Source organism: Lytechinus variegatus, chromosome 1 (genome assembly GCF_018143015.1).
Source record: "Lytechinus variegatus isolate NC3 chromosome 1, Lvar_3.0, whole genome shotgun sequence".
NCBI classification, from domain to species: domain Eukaryota; kingdom Metazoa; phylum Echinodermata; class Echinoidea; order Temnopleuroida; family Toxopneustidae; genus Lytechinus; species Lytechinus variegatus.
This window is the reverse complement of record NC_054740.1, coordinates 16687992-16703240: the sequence shown is the minus strand read 5'-3', so window position 1 is coordinate 16703240 and position 15249 is coordinate 16687992. Positions and strand designations below refer to the sequence as shown.

The 15249-nt window shown below is 34.7% G+C and overlaps 1 protein-coding gene across 1 annotated transcript; it reads left to right on the top strand.

The window, feature by feature from the left end:
• Nucleotides 1-2280: 2280 nt before the first annotated feature.
• LOC121407369 (transmembrane protein 33-like) lies at nucleotides 2281-13474 on the top strand. The gene is made up of 8 exons (XM_041598419.1): nucleotides 2281-2390; nucleotides 7049-7210; nucleotides 7559-7653; nucleotides 8195-8382; nucleotides 8869-8936; nucleotides 11143-11276; nucleotides 12108-12191; nucleotides 13297-13474. The coding sequence occupies exons 2-8, from the start codon at nucleotides 7073-7075 to the stop codon at nucleotides 13451-13453; spliced, it is 864 nt and encodes a 287-aa protein (XP_041454353.1). The 5' UTR covers nucleotides 2281-2390; nucleotides 7049-7072; the 3' UTR covers nucleotides 13454-13474.
• The last annotated feature ends 1775 nt before the right edge of the window (nucleotides 13475-15249 follow it).

The following is a 15249-nucleotide window of genomic DNA, read 5'->3' as shown; positions in this document are numbered from 1 at the left end:
CCTGCATGTTATGCTGCAGTCGGAGCTCACATGGTAAGGGCAAAGGTAATTTCAGGTCAACATTAAAGTTTACGTGCAAGGCTCTTATGACAAGTGTTATTCCATCCCAGTCATTTCACAATGAAGTTTCGATATAATTCTCTTCCGTGCCCTCGCAAATCATGATATTTCTGGTTATTTTCATAAGTGGGCAAGACAAAAAATTGTTTTGCCTTGTTGTATACTTCATTTAGGTGTTAGGTGTTGGGGAAAAAAATCTTAATTGTGCTTTCAAATCCAGTACCTGTAACACTGAACTAGGAATCACCCCTTAAATACACATGGAACCAAATATGTGCCCAACACATTCAGTCACGGTGGTGTTCCTGTAAAACCTTTTCAGGATGAAATTTCTGACGAGGTGGAAACAAAAATGAAAGGTCACTGCCATTACATTTTTGCAAAAAAAATCTGTAAAAAAAATTGTCAAAATTCTGTAGGGGGAGGAGCTAATATATTGCGATATACATGTATGTGAAAAGCTGTGTGTGAGTGGAGGGGGGGGGGCAAATGAAGAGTGGAACCTGCAAAATGGATAGAAGAAAGAGGGGGGGGGGGACAGCTGGTAGACTCATTCCAATAGATTAATTTACCATCTGATGTGTACAGCTTAAACAGACCAGGAGATCATTGACTATAAATACATTGTATACTATAAACTATGATTTCTTTAATGGGTAGAAAAACTTTCCCTATAATACTTGTTTTATTTATTTGTTCAGTTGAATATTCCAATTCACCACATACATACGCAGATCAAGGAGGAGGAGGGGGGGTCGAGGGCTCCGAAGCCCCTGTATCTGTTTTGCCCCTTTTTTCTTCTTAGTTTATAATTGAATATTTCATTTCATATGTTGAATGTAAGAAATAAAAGTAAACAAAGTTCAATTCCCCGCCCTAGCTACAGCATTCAGGGCATAATCCCCCGCCCATCTCCCCTTCTTACCAAGGAAATAGAATTTAATTCCATGCTTTATTCAGGCATCTGTAAATTCAGGGGAGCTAGACCTCGTGGGGGGGGGGCATGTGCCACCCATCCCCCCATTTTTCAGTCAACATTTCAAATATATTTTAATTCAGCACAAACATAGATGGGTTTAGGGAGGCCTTAGGGGCACAGCCTGTGCCTTTTTCCATTATAGAACAACTGAAGAAAAAATAGGGATGTGGGATTGCATCTCAATGCTGCCTTTTCATCCACCTATGTCTGTGTCAAATTAAAAGATAAATTTAGCAAAAAATCATTAGATATCCACTTTAAAAAGGGATTGGGCTCGGCCCCTCGCACGCAAATTGATCTAGATATATCATCAAAAAATAAAAGCATCCTTTGGCTTTGGGGCAGAAAAAAAAATTCCCAACGTGACACATGAGCATGGGCCTAACATGACTAGCTGGAGTGCTTATAACAAAAATATGCATTCCTAGCTATTTTATAATTATACCCCCCCCCCCGCTTTCTCCTCTCTCTCTCTCTCCCTGCTAGTCCAGATTGGACCTTGTTGTTTGGAAGTGCCCTTTCCCAAATGCTAACAGAGGGCACATGTCTCCCTATCTCTAATCAGCGCCAATCTACTCATCTTGACTCCCCAACAAGTATAGGGAGACATGTGCCCTCTATGTAAGCATTTGGGAAAGGGCACTTCCAAACAAGGTCCAATCTGGACTTTGCTCTCGCCTGTCTTGATATGATGTATTACATATTGAGAGTGTGAGCAAAAATATTGACATTTTGTTTTACAAGTATGCAATTTTGTAGTATCTTTGACATATTCAGAAAATAATATTGTATCTCTCCTTTCCTCTTTTTTGTTCTCAGTCATGATAATTTTTTAGGTGGTGGGGGCCGTGGTCGGGACAAGTGCCCCAAGCCCCCCCCCCCCATCTGTATTCCACTGCTAATGTATCACATACAACTTTCAAGTATGCAATTATCCCTGGCAATTATATGGTCTTGTTCCAAACTACCAGAAAAGAATTATTTCATTTTGTGTATTTGTATGTGAACCAAAAAAATCATTATTATTAACAACTTTAATTATAAAGAAATTAAGGAGAGAATAAGCTGGAGTAGGCAGAAAAAACAGAGAGAAACACAGAGATAGATTAAGAAAGAGGAGAAAGAGCATTCGATAGAAAGTTATTATTATACTTCCCAACAATCAAGTATCAATCAATATCGGGCTAGAAAATGTTAAAACTTTAGAGTCTACTTGTATTTTTAAAAAATTTTGCTTGTTTGTTTGCTACTTTGTCTTCACCGTTAAGAGGATTGAGAGGTTTATCATTTTTTTCTGACTGAAAACGTGAACTTGTCTGTCACCATCGTGAATTAAACATAATTTTCGGAGGTAAGTTTAATTCAATAGTTTTCTGGATATTCAGTATATATTCTATTTGAATTAAAACGTATATTTGTTCTATTTTGTGTTCCTTGCACTCTCGTTATAGTTTTTTTTCCAAACGCGTACCAAATTCGTTGTCACGATTCTTTATTATTGTCCCACATGCTCATATCGATGTGGTGTGATGCACAAAATATTTTTCATTTGAAAGAATTCGGCACGAACGCGTGGCTTTTTATTCGAATTATGTTACTACATAACGCACATTCATGTATCATGGTACCACAATTTATATTATTTTTACAGTCAATACTAGGCCATATCGAGAAATTTGTCATCTCTCTTGTGTGTGTGCGCTCATTGTAATGTTGTGTTTTGTAAATCGGATCAAAAATAAGATCGAAAATCGGATCGGCAGTTAAGCTTCTAAAATCGAATTCGAATGGAAAATCGAATCGGCAATGTTTAAAAACAAAGGAATTCATCAAAATTTTGTTCGCTGTCGCGCGCATCTTCCTGACAAAGTCACAAAGACAAATGCATTGGAATGAAAGTCGCCAACATGCGCAATCGTTTGGAACATGTTTTAAAGGGGTTTTGAGGTGTTATTGCTTTAAAATAAACAGTGATTTTTATTAGAAAGATAAACAAAAGACGCATCTTCTGAGCAAAGGCGCAAAGGAAAATAAAATGAAAATATTTCTCATAGATCACAGGTTAATGCACTCATTCAATGAACAAGGTTATGATATAACCTTGTTCTCAGTTATATCTCTATGTGTGGCCAAATAAGGGTGGCAATGTTTGGCTTTTTTTTCCTTTGGGGCAAATGCTTGATTTTTTTACACTGACAGTTTTCATTACACCTATTATTCATACAACTTGGCTCTTATTTAAATATGGTTCTTTAAATCATTTTTTTCTTAATTAAAAATAGAGATAAAAAAATGAAAATTTTCTTGCCATATTACTTTCCACCAATAGAGGGCGTACACAAAAATATGCCCAAAATTCAAGTTTTTGAGCGCTCTGCTGCATACAAAAATTATTCCCAAGTTACTAATGAAAAATAAATTGCAACTGTATGGAAATTAGTAATTTTGGTCACAAAAGTGATATTTTAATGATTTTTTAAAGTGTGTGCTCTGTACAACATTGGCATACCATAGTCCTACCTGTAGATTCCCCACAGGCAGGTTGGTAGCAGTGAACAAGTGGGTTAATGAACGATCGGCGGGACATCTGTAAGTATTTTTAGGTGATAGCGATTTAGAATTATTGGAATGATCTCTTGATCTCGTATGACGCATCATCTTAGTCGCAAGTGCAATTAAAATGTAGTAGAAGACGCAAGCACACACGATGATTTGAAATAAGTTATTAAAACGTTTTGGTAGCTAGCGTTTTCAAATCAATTTATTACTATCTTGAGAAATGAACTTTTGATATCTAAGAAGAAATATAAAAGAAGCATCTCCCGACGAAGTTGCAAAGACAAATATATCATTGAGGTTGAGAAGATGTATATCGTCATAAACGATGTAAGAGAGTAGCGCAATGAGCTCCGTCGATGGGGTCGATAGTACGACTTTTAAAAGTTCACGGCGGGGTCTGCTATCACCACAAGGTTGAAGAGAAGATGTCTAGCATAAAGAGGGTAAGAGAGTAGCGCAGTGAGCTCCGTCGGTAATACGACATTTCAAAGTTCACGGCGGCGTCCGCTATTACCATTATTATCATTTTCAATGTATTTCTTAGATTTGTATACATACATTGTATTACAAAGGCCCTGTTTGAGCTCTCTTTTTTAAAGAAAAATCAATAAATTCAAATTATTAGTTGAAGCCAAAAGAAAAGAGTGGACTATTTCTTTCAAAGCAAAACAAAAAACAACCAGGAAAAAAGATAACAAAGCTCTAAGCAACAACCAAACAGACATCAAAGCTAAAAAAAAACACTAAACACCAATTTTGTCCCCATTTTCCAGTTTAAAACACAAAAAAAGTACATAAAAAAAGTAAAAATAACAATAATAAAAAAAGAACAATAAATACAGGACTTAGACTCATCTGGAAATGAAATATTCTTTCCTCTGAGTTTTCATGTATGTTCTTAACAGAGTGTAAAAAATATTACCCCAAAAAATAAACAACTTAAAGTTCGTGCCTTTTAATTTAAAAAAATCATTATTTAAGATATTCTTCCTTCAAAAGCAAATCCAGTCTCCAAATAATGAAACATGACCAAAAAAATTGAAAAAATAAACAATACAAACATTTTAAAAAGGAACTAAAAAATATTTTTTTAAATAAACAAATATGAAAAAAAATAAACATTTTTGCTTTTTAACTAAAAAGTCAACATTTCTGATATTCCCCTTTCAAAAGCAAATCCAGTCTCAAAATAGTGAAATATGATTGAAAAGTTTCAAAATATTTTTTTTTTCTGCAAAAAAAAAAAAAAAACACTATAGATTTTGCATTTTAATTTAAAAAGTCAACATTGATATTCCACTTCAAAAACTGAAGAATCCAGTTTCTAAATGATGAAACATGATTGAACAATCAATCATCTTGACTCTGTAACCTTGGGAGGAAAGAATGTTTTTGCAACAAAATTTATGTATTAAAATCAATATTGATATAACAATCTACGGTATAATGAAAGAAATTTACGAAAACGGCTCAATATAGAGTAAACAATTCAAGATCTAGTTCAATCCAGCATAAACGACTCACTATCGACCACTGCCATCACCCAGCCAACCGCATTGGGCAGCTCGACTGCTGAGAGACAGGCTGTGACAAGGGTAACCCAGGGAGCTCCCAGTATAATGCGCGCATGGTCATGCAGCCAATTTTTGCTTGGTGCATACAGCAAGTTTCGGAGCTAAAAAATTGTTTTGGTAATCAAATCACTTAGATATTTCATATGCAGGTAATTAAATAAATATTCTAGGTAGATATATAACATTCGAAACTATACATACCTTCCTTTTTTTAAATTCAAGGCATCGAATCCGTCTCCAATCTTTTGATGGTCATATCTCAGTCCTTGTTCATCGTACGGAAAAAAATAAGCGATATCAAGTGGGATTCCCGATCTCTTGATCGATACCCCATTCATGATTTACGGTCTAAAAATAGCACTGCTACAGCGATTTTAGCAGAGACATGCACTGTGCACTTGAACAAGAGGCCGAACGATAGCGCAGTGCAAGGAAATAATCTGCGGAAGTGCGGATTGTCACGTACCTAACATGGGATACAACTTCATTTCCTACATTTCTACGATATTGATTTCATCTTTAAACAAGAATTCATTAAAAAAAACAAGAAAAATGTTATGAAAAGATGGGAAAACTTGCCACCGTGTTTACGTCGCCATCTTGATTTCATTGTCTTTCACTTGGCGACAGCACGCATATCACGCGATTTGCGTGCTGCCATACCTAGTACTTTGCTGCCATGATGCAATCTTTACATTAGAGGTGCACAGCAATAATAATAAAGATAATCTCAGTGAGCTATATGTAACCATTCTGACTCTTTTATTGGAGATCAATAAATAACAGCTATTTACCTACCAAGATTTTGTCTCACTATGATAGAAAGCCTTTTTGTTTTGTTTGTGAATGACTAAAATGCTATGAAACAAAAACATAATGAATTTTATAAGTAGATGGTGACTGAAAAGAGTAATTTTTATATGGAATGTGCTTATTATTTGTTGTCAATGTAATCCCTTTTGAACAAATGTAAACAAAGAAAATTGTATCTGAAATTGACCACCAAAATTTTTTTCAAAGCCTGTGAATGTGATATATTTCTCCTGCCTTTTCCTGACATCAGTATTCTTTTTCATTATCATCATCCTAAATAATTTGTTGTCCTTCCTGCACTCCTAAATATAAATGCAAGTGGAAGGGTTGAGTAAGGATGTGCTGAGCCGATTATCCTATTTGTGTACATGTAATACCTTAATCACATTTGCTCTATGGCGGCCGTACGGCGAGTCAAAAACAGCCGTTGGTACAAAAACATATTCAAATTACTGTTTACGACTCGTCGTAGAGCAAATTTGACCAAGGTATAAGTTACACAGAATAAATCTACTTGTCAGATTTTATGTCTGGAAATTGCATTCATCAGTATTTAACAAATTCCTTATGATGTGGTATGAAATTCAACAACGTGATCCTGGATAGCTCCTACCCATCATCAGGATGAACCATCCTTGATGAATTTGATGTTCATGCAGTTGCTGCAAAAAAATCCCAATGGCTAAATTATGGTTTGCTCAAGTCAATGACAAGACAACGATAAGGGCATCACTGTGTCTGTTTTCTTTGTTGTTATTTGTAAGGAGGCTGAGGAAGGTCTTCTCCGCTTCTATCCATGTTGTAGAGGGTAGTTTGAGGATGCATTTGCCTGTTCCTAATAAGAACATGAACATCAGACTGATGAACAGTTGGACATTTTCCTCATCACTTGATATTCATCTGAAGTCACTTGCATTTGTGTCAATGAAAATGATAACAAATTATTATGTAGGCAGTTGGTATATGATTATTGAAAACATTTTTAATAAATCTGATTTCAAAGAACTGCATAAAAATAGGTGCTCTGTATTGTCTGTAATTATATATCTTGTCGCGTTTTCAGATTGTTTGAGCATCTAATACAATCATGCCAACTATAGAAGAAGTGAACGATGATGCTCCAGGAAATACTCCACCCAGTTCATCCTCAAGCAGTAATGCATCAGGCAATAACAGTAGCACTAATGGGACCACAGGTGGACAGTCAGGATTTGGGAAGGTGGTGGTGAGTTAGAAAAAAAGCTCAGCAACATTTTTTTTATTAAAGTGTATTGGGATATAAGGCATTACATGGTTTTTAGTGTCAAGCAACTTCTCTTTTGACGCAAGGCAACAAAAATCAGAGTACCAATCAAATTCTTTGACAAAGTTTTAAACTTGTTGTGCATGTATGTAATGCACATTTAAAAAAGGTATTTTATGTCTAACCATAGTGTTGCTGCAGCTAGATAATCAAATTAGTGTTGAAGTAATATTTACATTATAAACATGTCTAGTGTTTACCTATTTTTGAATTATGTGTTAAGGATTGTAATACAAATACATGTACATTTTATGTTTCTTTCTCTACCAGGCTTACCTTACTGAATTCAAAGTAGATGCAGCCCTTTGGGCATCCCGTCTTGCTACAGTTGTGTGCAGTATCCTCTATGTATTCCCTCTTCTTGGGTAAGATTGTCAGGGATTCATAGAAAGTGTATAGGCGTTATGACAACGATAAAATACTTTGAATATTAATTTTATCTGTTGGTCAATCAAATACCAAATTTCAGAATTTTGTAGTATTAGCAGTGGTGGACTTTCTTGGATAACTTTTTAAAGTACAAAGCTAATTTTCTTCTGGGCATACTATACGGTCCAGTTTGCTGTTGATGATAAAGGAAACAGGGATTTATTCTGGTATTGAGTAGATGTTCTCAGTGATAATTGTGGCATATTGATATATTAAAGAATTCTTAGTAAATCAGATTTTATTGCCTTTTTAATCTGTGCTTTGATTGTCATTATATTATGATATTATTTGAAGCAATGATTTAGCTTGTTAATACTTGAATCGTTTTTTTTTGTGAATTTACATGTAAGCATACATCCGATTGTCAAATATCCACTCAATACTTTTATAACTGAATCACTATAGCATTTATATTCAGTAAATGATTTTTCTTATGTAAGTCATAACCCGATATATTCTATGCATTTCCATCCACAGACATGCAGCTAGCCTAAGCTGCTACCAGCGAGCACTGATCCTGAATGGTTTGACCAGTGCCCTAAGGCTTCATCAGCGTATGCCACCTCTACAATTCAACAGGATGTACCTAGGACAGCTACTCCTGGAGGATAGCTGCCACAATCTCCTATACTCACTTATCTTCATCAACAGCTACCCTCTTACATGTATCCTTTATAGTGCTTGGCTCCATGTTTGTTTCAATTCAAATTATGCATTGAAATATAACAATAATAGTTATGATAATGTTAATATACAACATTTATGTATCTATAAATATAATGATTCTTAGTGCTGCATACCATTGCCCCAGCTTTAGTTACCCTTCACAGGTGCTTGAGCATTCAGGTAATTCCTTCATTCCAGATACCCATTTATTATACAGGTCTAGATAAAGAGAGACAAATGTTGATGTAGATTTACTATCATTTCATCTTATAACTTTTGCCAAGGGAAAAATATTTGGAGCCTTTTTTTTGAAAAGTGGGATAATGATATGTATCAATTAGCTGAGCAAACTCTTCTGTCAAATTTGGCTACATGTGGCCGTTGTGAAAAGTGAAAACCTTTGAATATGAGATACCATTGTCTATTACCTAAAGACTTGGAAAATGAAATGGATTTAGTTGCTATCCTTAAACTTTTGTATTCAGTTGTGCTGACACCAGTATTCTTGTTTGCTCTCTTGCATGCATCTAGCTTCACCAAGAAACTTGCCAATGTAAGTAGTGGTGCTTGCTTTTTCCTTTTTAAATATTGGCAAGCTTTATTCTGTTTATTGATGGATTACCATATGTTAGATAATGTACAATGATTTCTTTTCCAATTCTCCTCTGCTACTTTTAGGAGTACAAATTTGAAAATCATTGAGAAATTTCTGAATCATCTTATAAACTTTGTTTTAATGCTATACAGTGCGTATAAAAAAAACGGGACAGATTTGAAAAGTCTATAAAAAATTTTGTTTCAAATTATGATCTCTATATTTTGGTGTCAATACGTGCTCTGGAGTCTTATCCTTCAAATGCTATTAAAATAATTTAGTTTCGTTCATGCTTGAACAAACACGGAATGTTTTTGTCTGGGGTAAAAAGGAGGCTTGCGCCAAAATGGCATAAAATGGTAATTATGATGGTCGGACTTCTTGCTAATCAGCAGACTTCCTCTTAACCTTTTCATTATCTTTGCCCTAATTTTCGAATTATGCAGTCAAAATTGATTTTCCAAATCTACTTATTTGCTTGAATAGTTCTGTTGTTGTTCCTTTTTAATATATTCTATTTTAGCTTTGAATATTCCTTCCTAAGGCAAGAACATGTTTTTAAAAACCAAAGTATGGGACAGCGTGTTTTTTTCAAATCCTTTCATTGTGTGCTACAAAGGTTATGGTGTCTTTGAACAGTGGAATACTGCTGGATGGGGGCTCGGCGTGCTCCCCCCCCATAAAAAATATGACCAAGGAAAAAAGTGGAAAGGAAAATAACAGAAATCATAGAAAGTGAAATATGATATCATTTTCTGAATATTATGTCAAAATTTTAATAAAAAAGTGGAAATTTTTGTTTGCTCGCTTCAAAAAATTTTAAGACATTTTAGCTGATCTGCCATATCTTGCTCCTTCAAAATTGACTCAATACACCATTGCCATTGAAAGACAAGAATCCTTTCCTGTTTGTCCTGTCAAGCACATAATTAAACTTGGTGAAGGATTCAATAACCCCTTGAAAAAAGTATTCATGTCTTTTATAGGTACCATAACATAATTTGTTTCACATAATAAAAGGATTTAGATAATTCAAATTCTCCTAATTAATAATGCAAATCTTCTTACTTGGGTTGACAAAAAGTCTCTTCTTTTCTTATGAAGGAAAATTCAATGGTAAAAGAAGTTTAAATAAAAATATATAATTCAGGTAAATAGATTTGTAAGTGCAATTTGACAGCATAATTCGAAAATTATGGCAAAGATAATGAAAAGATTAAGAGGAAGTCTGCTGATTAGCCAAATGTCTAATCATCAAATTTCTCATTTCTGCCATTTTGGCACAAGCCTCTTTTTGAACCCCCAACAAAAACGTTCCGTGTTCGCCCAAGCATGAACAAAAATTATTTTTTTAAATGGCATTTCAAAAATAAGATCTTAGAGCATCTATTAACATCAAAATATAGATATAATAATTTGAAACAAATTTTTTATAGACTTTTCAAAACTGTCCTGTTATTTTGATACGCTCTGTATAAGCCTGCACAAAATATAATTGTGAGGGTGAAATGAAAAATTTAATGAGTATATGATATTACATTTTAGGGGTGTGCATAATTTTCTTAACTTGTACACATTCAATGATACAAAAAGTAATGTGCTAGTGTGCACGGTTAAAGTTTGTGACAATGTCCATCCAGCAACTGTCGCACAGCTTGCTTAAAATCATTGTGTTGTAAACAAGTTCTTTGAACCACAATTCATTAAATTAAAGATGAATACGAGTTGTAATGATCTGAAATTGAGTTCCAATGAAATTGCCACCCAAGTGTTTGTATGTATGAATAAAAAATATATGCCAAATGGGTCTACTGACAAATTAGCAAAATAATCATGGAATTCCATCAAATGTTGGGGATATTTCCACGCAATATTAATACACTGTCCCACATGTGCTTTTCTGTGTTCGTGATCATCAGCATTATTGGTTTTGAGCTAAGATTTCATGATTTCACAAAGATAAGTATTAATGTATCAGATCTAGGTATATTACAATATTGTGACAATTAACCTTGACAGACTTTCTCATGTAATAATTGTTTGCTGCGACTACTTTTAACCAAAACTCTATCATGACGACCAGATTTAAACTGTAGCATTTGCACCTCTAGTATACATGAACATGAATGGTACAATATACTTTGTTAATTTCTTTCTTTTCTAGATCGCTGGACCAAACAGCATGCCATTGTTGCGTAGATTGGTCGATAAAATCATCTCACATCAGGTTGACATCCTTCGCTTCATAGCCCTGGATGAAATACTCATCATGCCTGTTCTTATCTTTATGATGGCCACGTAAGTAGGGACAGCTTTGCTCGGTTTCATAAAAATTGTTATCAATAACGGACTAATCAAGATATTTTAAATGTCTGGGACCTGTTGCAGAAAGCATTGTTATCAAATTGCAGCTCTAGAAATCAAATGTAATTTTGTTTTCACCAATCAATAGCAAGGATTTGGGGCTTGCTTTGATTTTTTGAATTGCATTTAATTGCAATCTTTTCTGCAGTGGCCCCCAGGTGAAAATCAATTGCTCCAAAACAACCCAAGTGCATGGTGAAGTAGGTGTACTCAATTTAACACTAGGTTTTCAATTACCTCAAGACTGCATTTGTACTTGACTTTAAAATGTTTAACATGAAATAGATTGAAGATTGTTTTGGCCTGAAAGTTTAACATTGCCTGACATGGCAGTCATTCAAGGTTCATGTGGTTCTGGTGAGTTTTTGAAAGTTGATGTACTGTATGTGAAAATGCTATGTCAGGAGTAAAGATTCAGGAAATTGTCAAGGTATCCTGGAAAGTCATGAAAAGTATTCATTCAAGATTTCTTTCAAATGAACTTTAATTCGTAATTGTGTGCCTGTGATTAATCATGCTATAATTAAATCAAATTTACATCTATTCAGGCCAGAATCTCTGACATTTGTGATGTTCTATTTATGATCAAGTTTTTCACATGTCTCTGAATAGAATAAATGATATGTAAAGTCATAGAATTTCACCTTTTCTGCTATGGAATTTAAGTAAGTATGTAAGTGTGTAAGTCCTGTATTCCTTTGGATAGGGAGATAAAGAAGTTGTTTCTAAGGGCGTGAATTTCTATATTTTTCTCTTCTATCGCAGTGGTCGTATGAGTCTGATAGCACCATTCATGTACTTTAGATTCCTGACATTCCGCTATGCATCAAGAAGGAATCCATACTGCAAGTGAGTAAAATGACCAATATTAACTGTAATGCTCAACAACATATCTAGCACAGCAGCATGGTGTGTAAAAAGTCATAGGGAGGATATTGCGCATGCAGTTATTCTCTTTATATTTACAATATTTGAACATCTGATGTGGTAAGATTACAGTGTCTACTACTGCCTGTACCCTACTGTCTTACCTATGTTGTTTTCTTTTTATCAACAAATGTTCCGAGGCAGTTTTTTATACAGATAATAAAGAAAATTACTAAAGCAAGACAAGAGGGTATTAGGCGGTGGTTGCTTTGCACAAACTGAAGTCTCACCACACCAGACCCATCATTGACCTACTATAACTGCAAAGAAGTAGCTGCCTCCCCTGGGCCCCATTGCATCAAAGTTACCATAATAACTTTTATGCAATGGGGCCCTGCCTAGTTTATAGGATAGTCGGGAAACCTGCACAAGACTGAACTGGGTTTGACTTTAAAAACACCTATTAATACTCCTTGGTCGTTAACATATAACTGACTGGGATAGGTAATCAGGATCGTTTAAATACCTTGCACAAAGGAATACAAAAGAAAATTTGGTTAAATGCATATTTAGATCAAAGGTATACATGTATAAGTTTTTGCATATCTTTAACATGTTATTGACTTTGTTCTCACTTTTGCCTGTTATAGATTTATCCCTGTTTCATAACCAATTATTGTAACTTCGCTGTTATTATTGTAATTATGGTGGCAAAAGGCTCATCAGACTATCAAAAACTAAGTTCCATTCAAGTTACCAAGCTTTACGAAACAATCCCATATTCTCATGTATCGTGCAGTGATGATACAGAAATAGAATTCCATAAACCTTTGGTTTTTGTTCAGGATTTTACAACTGCTTTAATAAAGCAAAGCTGCTGAAAGCAATTGAGGGCGCTCTAGCATTAACATTTACGTTCCAAGAGAGCAGACATACTCCATCCCATGTAACATTTATACCAATTTTGCTAGGTTTTAGAGTTGACTGTTAAAATTCCTGCCTTGTTTAAAATATGTGATGTAATCACTTGTGCAATTTATCATTACTTGCTCGGCAGTCCTTTATATAGAGTTCTCTTTATTTACAGACAAATATTCCATGAGCTGAGGTTACGCACAGAGCAGTACTGCAGCCAGCCCAATACACCAGCATTCCTTAGTAATTTCCTGACAAAGTGCATCAACATGTTGGGCCGCTTCGCACCTCAGGATCAATATCAGCAACAGCAACAGCAGCAACAATAGCGGCAACAAATGCACAACAAATTGCTAAGAACCTTGTATAAACTCAGTCTTACTGACAGGTATATTATTGAAATGTTTTTAGACTCTAAAAGACCACTTATTCAACTACAACTTATAACTCATTCTTACTTTGTATACACATGTTGGTATAACTAAGGTTACCTATAAACCCACACTTTTTATTCATTGCTTGCTCTGTAATACTTTAAATACTTTGCCAAGGATGTGAATTCAACATTCTAAAGTTAAATCTTCTTATAATCCATTGATAATATCAATATATTTTCTATGTAATAAATGACAAATTGATAGTATAATTCTTGTTATTCATCCTTAAAATAATTGTATAATATGCATGGCTATAAAGCCCCTCTGCGCACTATGCGATGCGATTCCACCAAGATCTGATTGCAGCAAAATAACATAGTGTGTGCCAAACTACAACGTGCTGCAAGTGTGAACTGCTTTGTTGCAGTAGGATCGCAGGCCAAATCTCAAATCTTTCTGCAATTTTGCTAATTTCAGCCAATCAGATTTGTTCTAGACAATAAATCATGATGAATTTAGTGGGCTGCTGCAGCGCAGACAGCATACGCGCAAAATAAGATTTGACATTAGATGCAGTGTGTGTTGCATAGCTGTTGCAATGTGTGGGCTGGACTGCGATGTAATTGTACTGTGAAGGGATTGACAACCTGGTGCAATCGTGTCACTTAGTGTGCGCTTGGCTTGAAAGGGAAAAAAACACACTTCTCATATTGCACCAAAGATGCATGAAATTTATGAGCGTTGTTGATATACATGTTAGGTTTGATGGTATGATCTGCTCGGAATCCGATGATATGATTGTAAGGGTTAAGTGCTTGAAATAGTGTAAACTAAGAATGTTTGATAATTGTAAAAAAAGAAAAACAATAAAAAGGGTGTTGTGGGAGTGACTATGTGTGGCATTATGCAATTGGTTGGTTATTATGCCCTTGTTTGTTTACTAGGTTTTAATACAAATACGCATCAGTTAGGAATTCATTAATTGATGACTTCAAGTTCTCTGTTGTGGTGAAGATTATATGTTGTACTAAAAGGGCAGCACTGGCTTATTGACTTGAATGCAAGTTGGTATTCTAAAAATGTAATTGCCTCCTGACCTTTGAAATTTATTGTTGTCTTATTTTGTTTTCAGTATTTTTAATTACTAGTAAAGATCAGAATCATTCTTAAACATATTATGATTTGAAATTTTAAGGATTACTTATATTTCATAGCTCTAAAGTGCATTTGTGGTGATCATAACTTTTCCTGGTGATAGTTTAGATGTAATTTACAAACTACATGTAGGTAGAGGAATTCCACAACCCTTTGGCTATCTTTCCATTTTCATTATTGGAACTTGTAGGTCATTTGAAAGAAACAATCATTAATTTTATATGTTTTAGGGAACAAAACAAATGAGATGGAAAGGCTCTTTGCAAGAAGTAATGGTTATGTTTGTTTCGTAATTTTCTCCACTTTAATAGTATTTATTTCTTTTTTAATGCATACATGTAGATTTGAAGTCATCTGCTATTTATCACTTGGCTATTTAGTCCTTATATCATACAATTCTGGAAACCACTTGTTTAATTATTATCAAGGTATGACTTTTCCTAATCCCACCTCTTTATACAAAAAGATAAAGCCATTGTACAAAGAGAAGGCAATATCATTCATTAGAGTAATATGATCAGGTACAGATTCATTAGAGTAATATGATCAGGTACAGATTCATGCAAGGAGGGTAGAGGGGAGGGGGAATATGC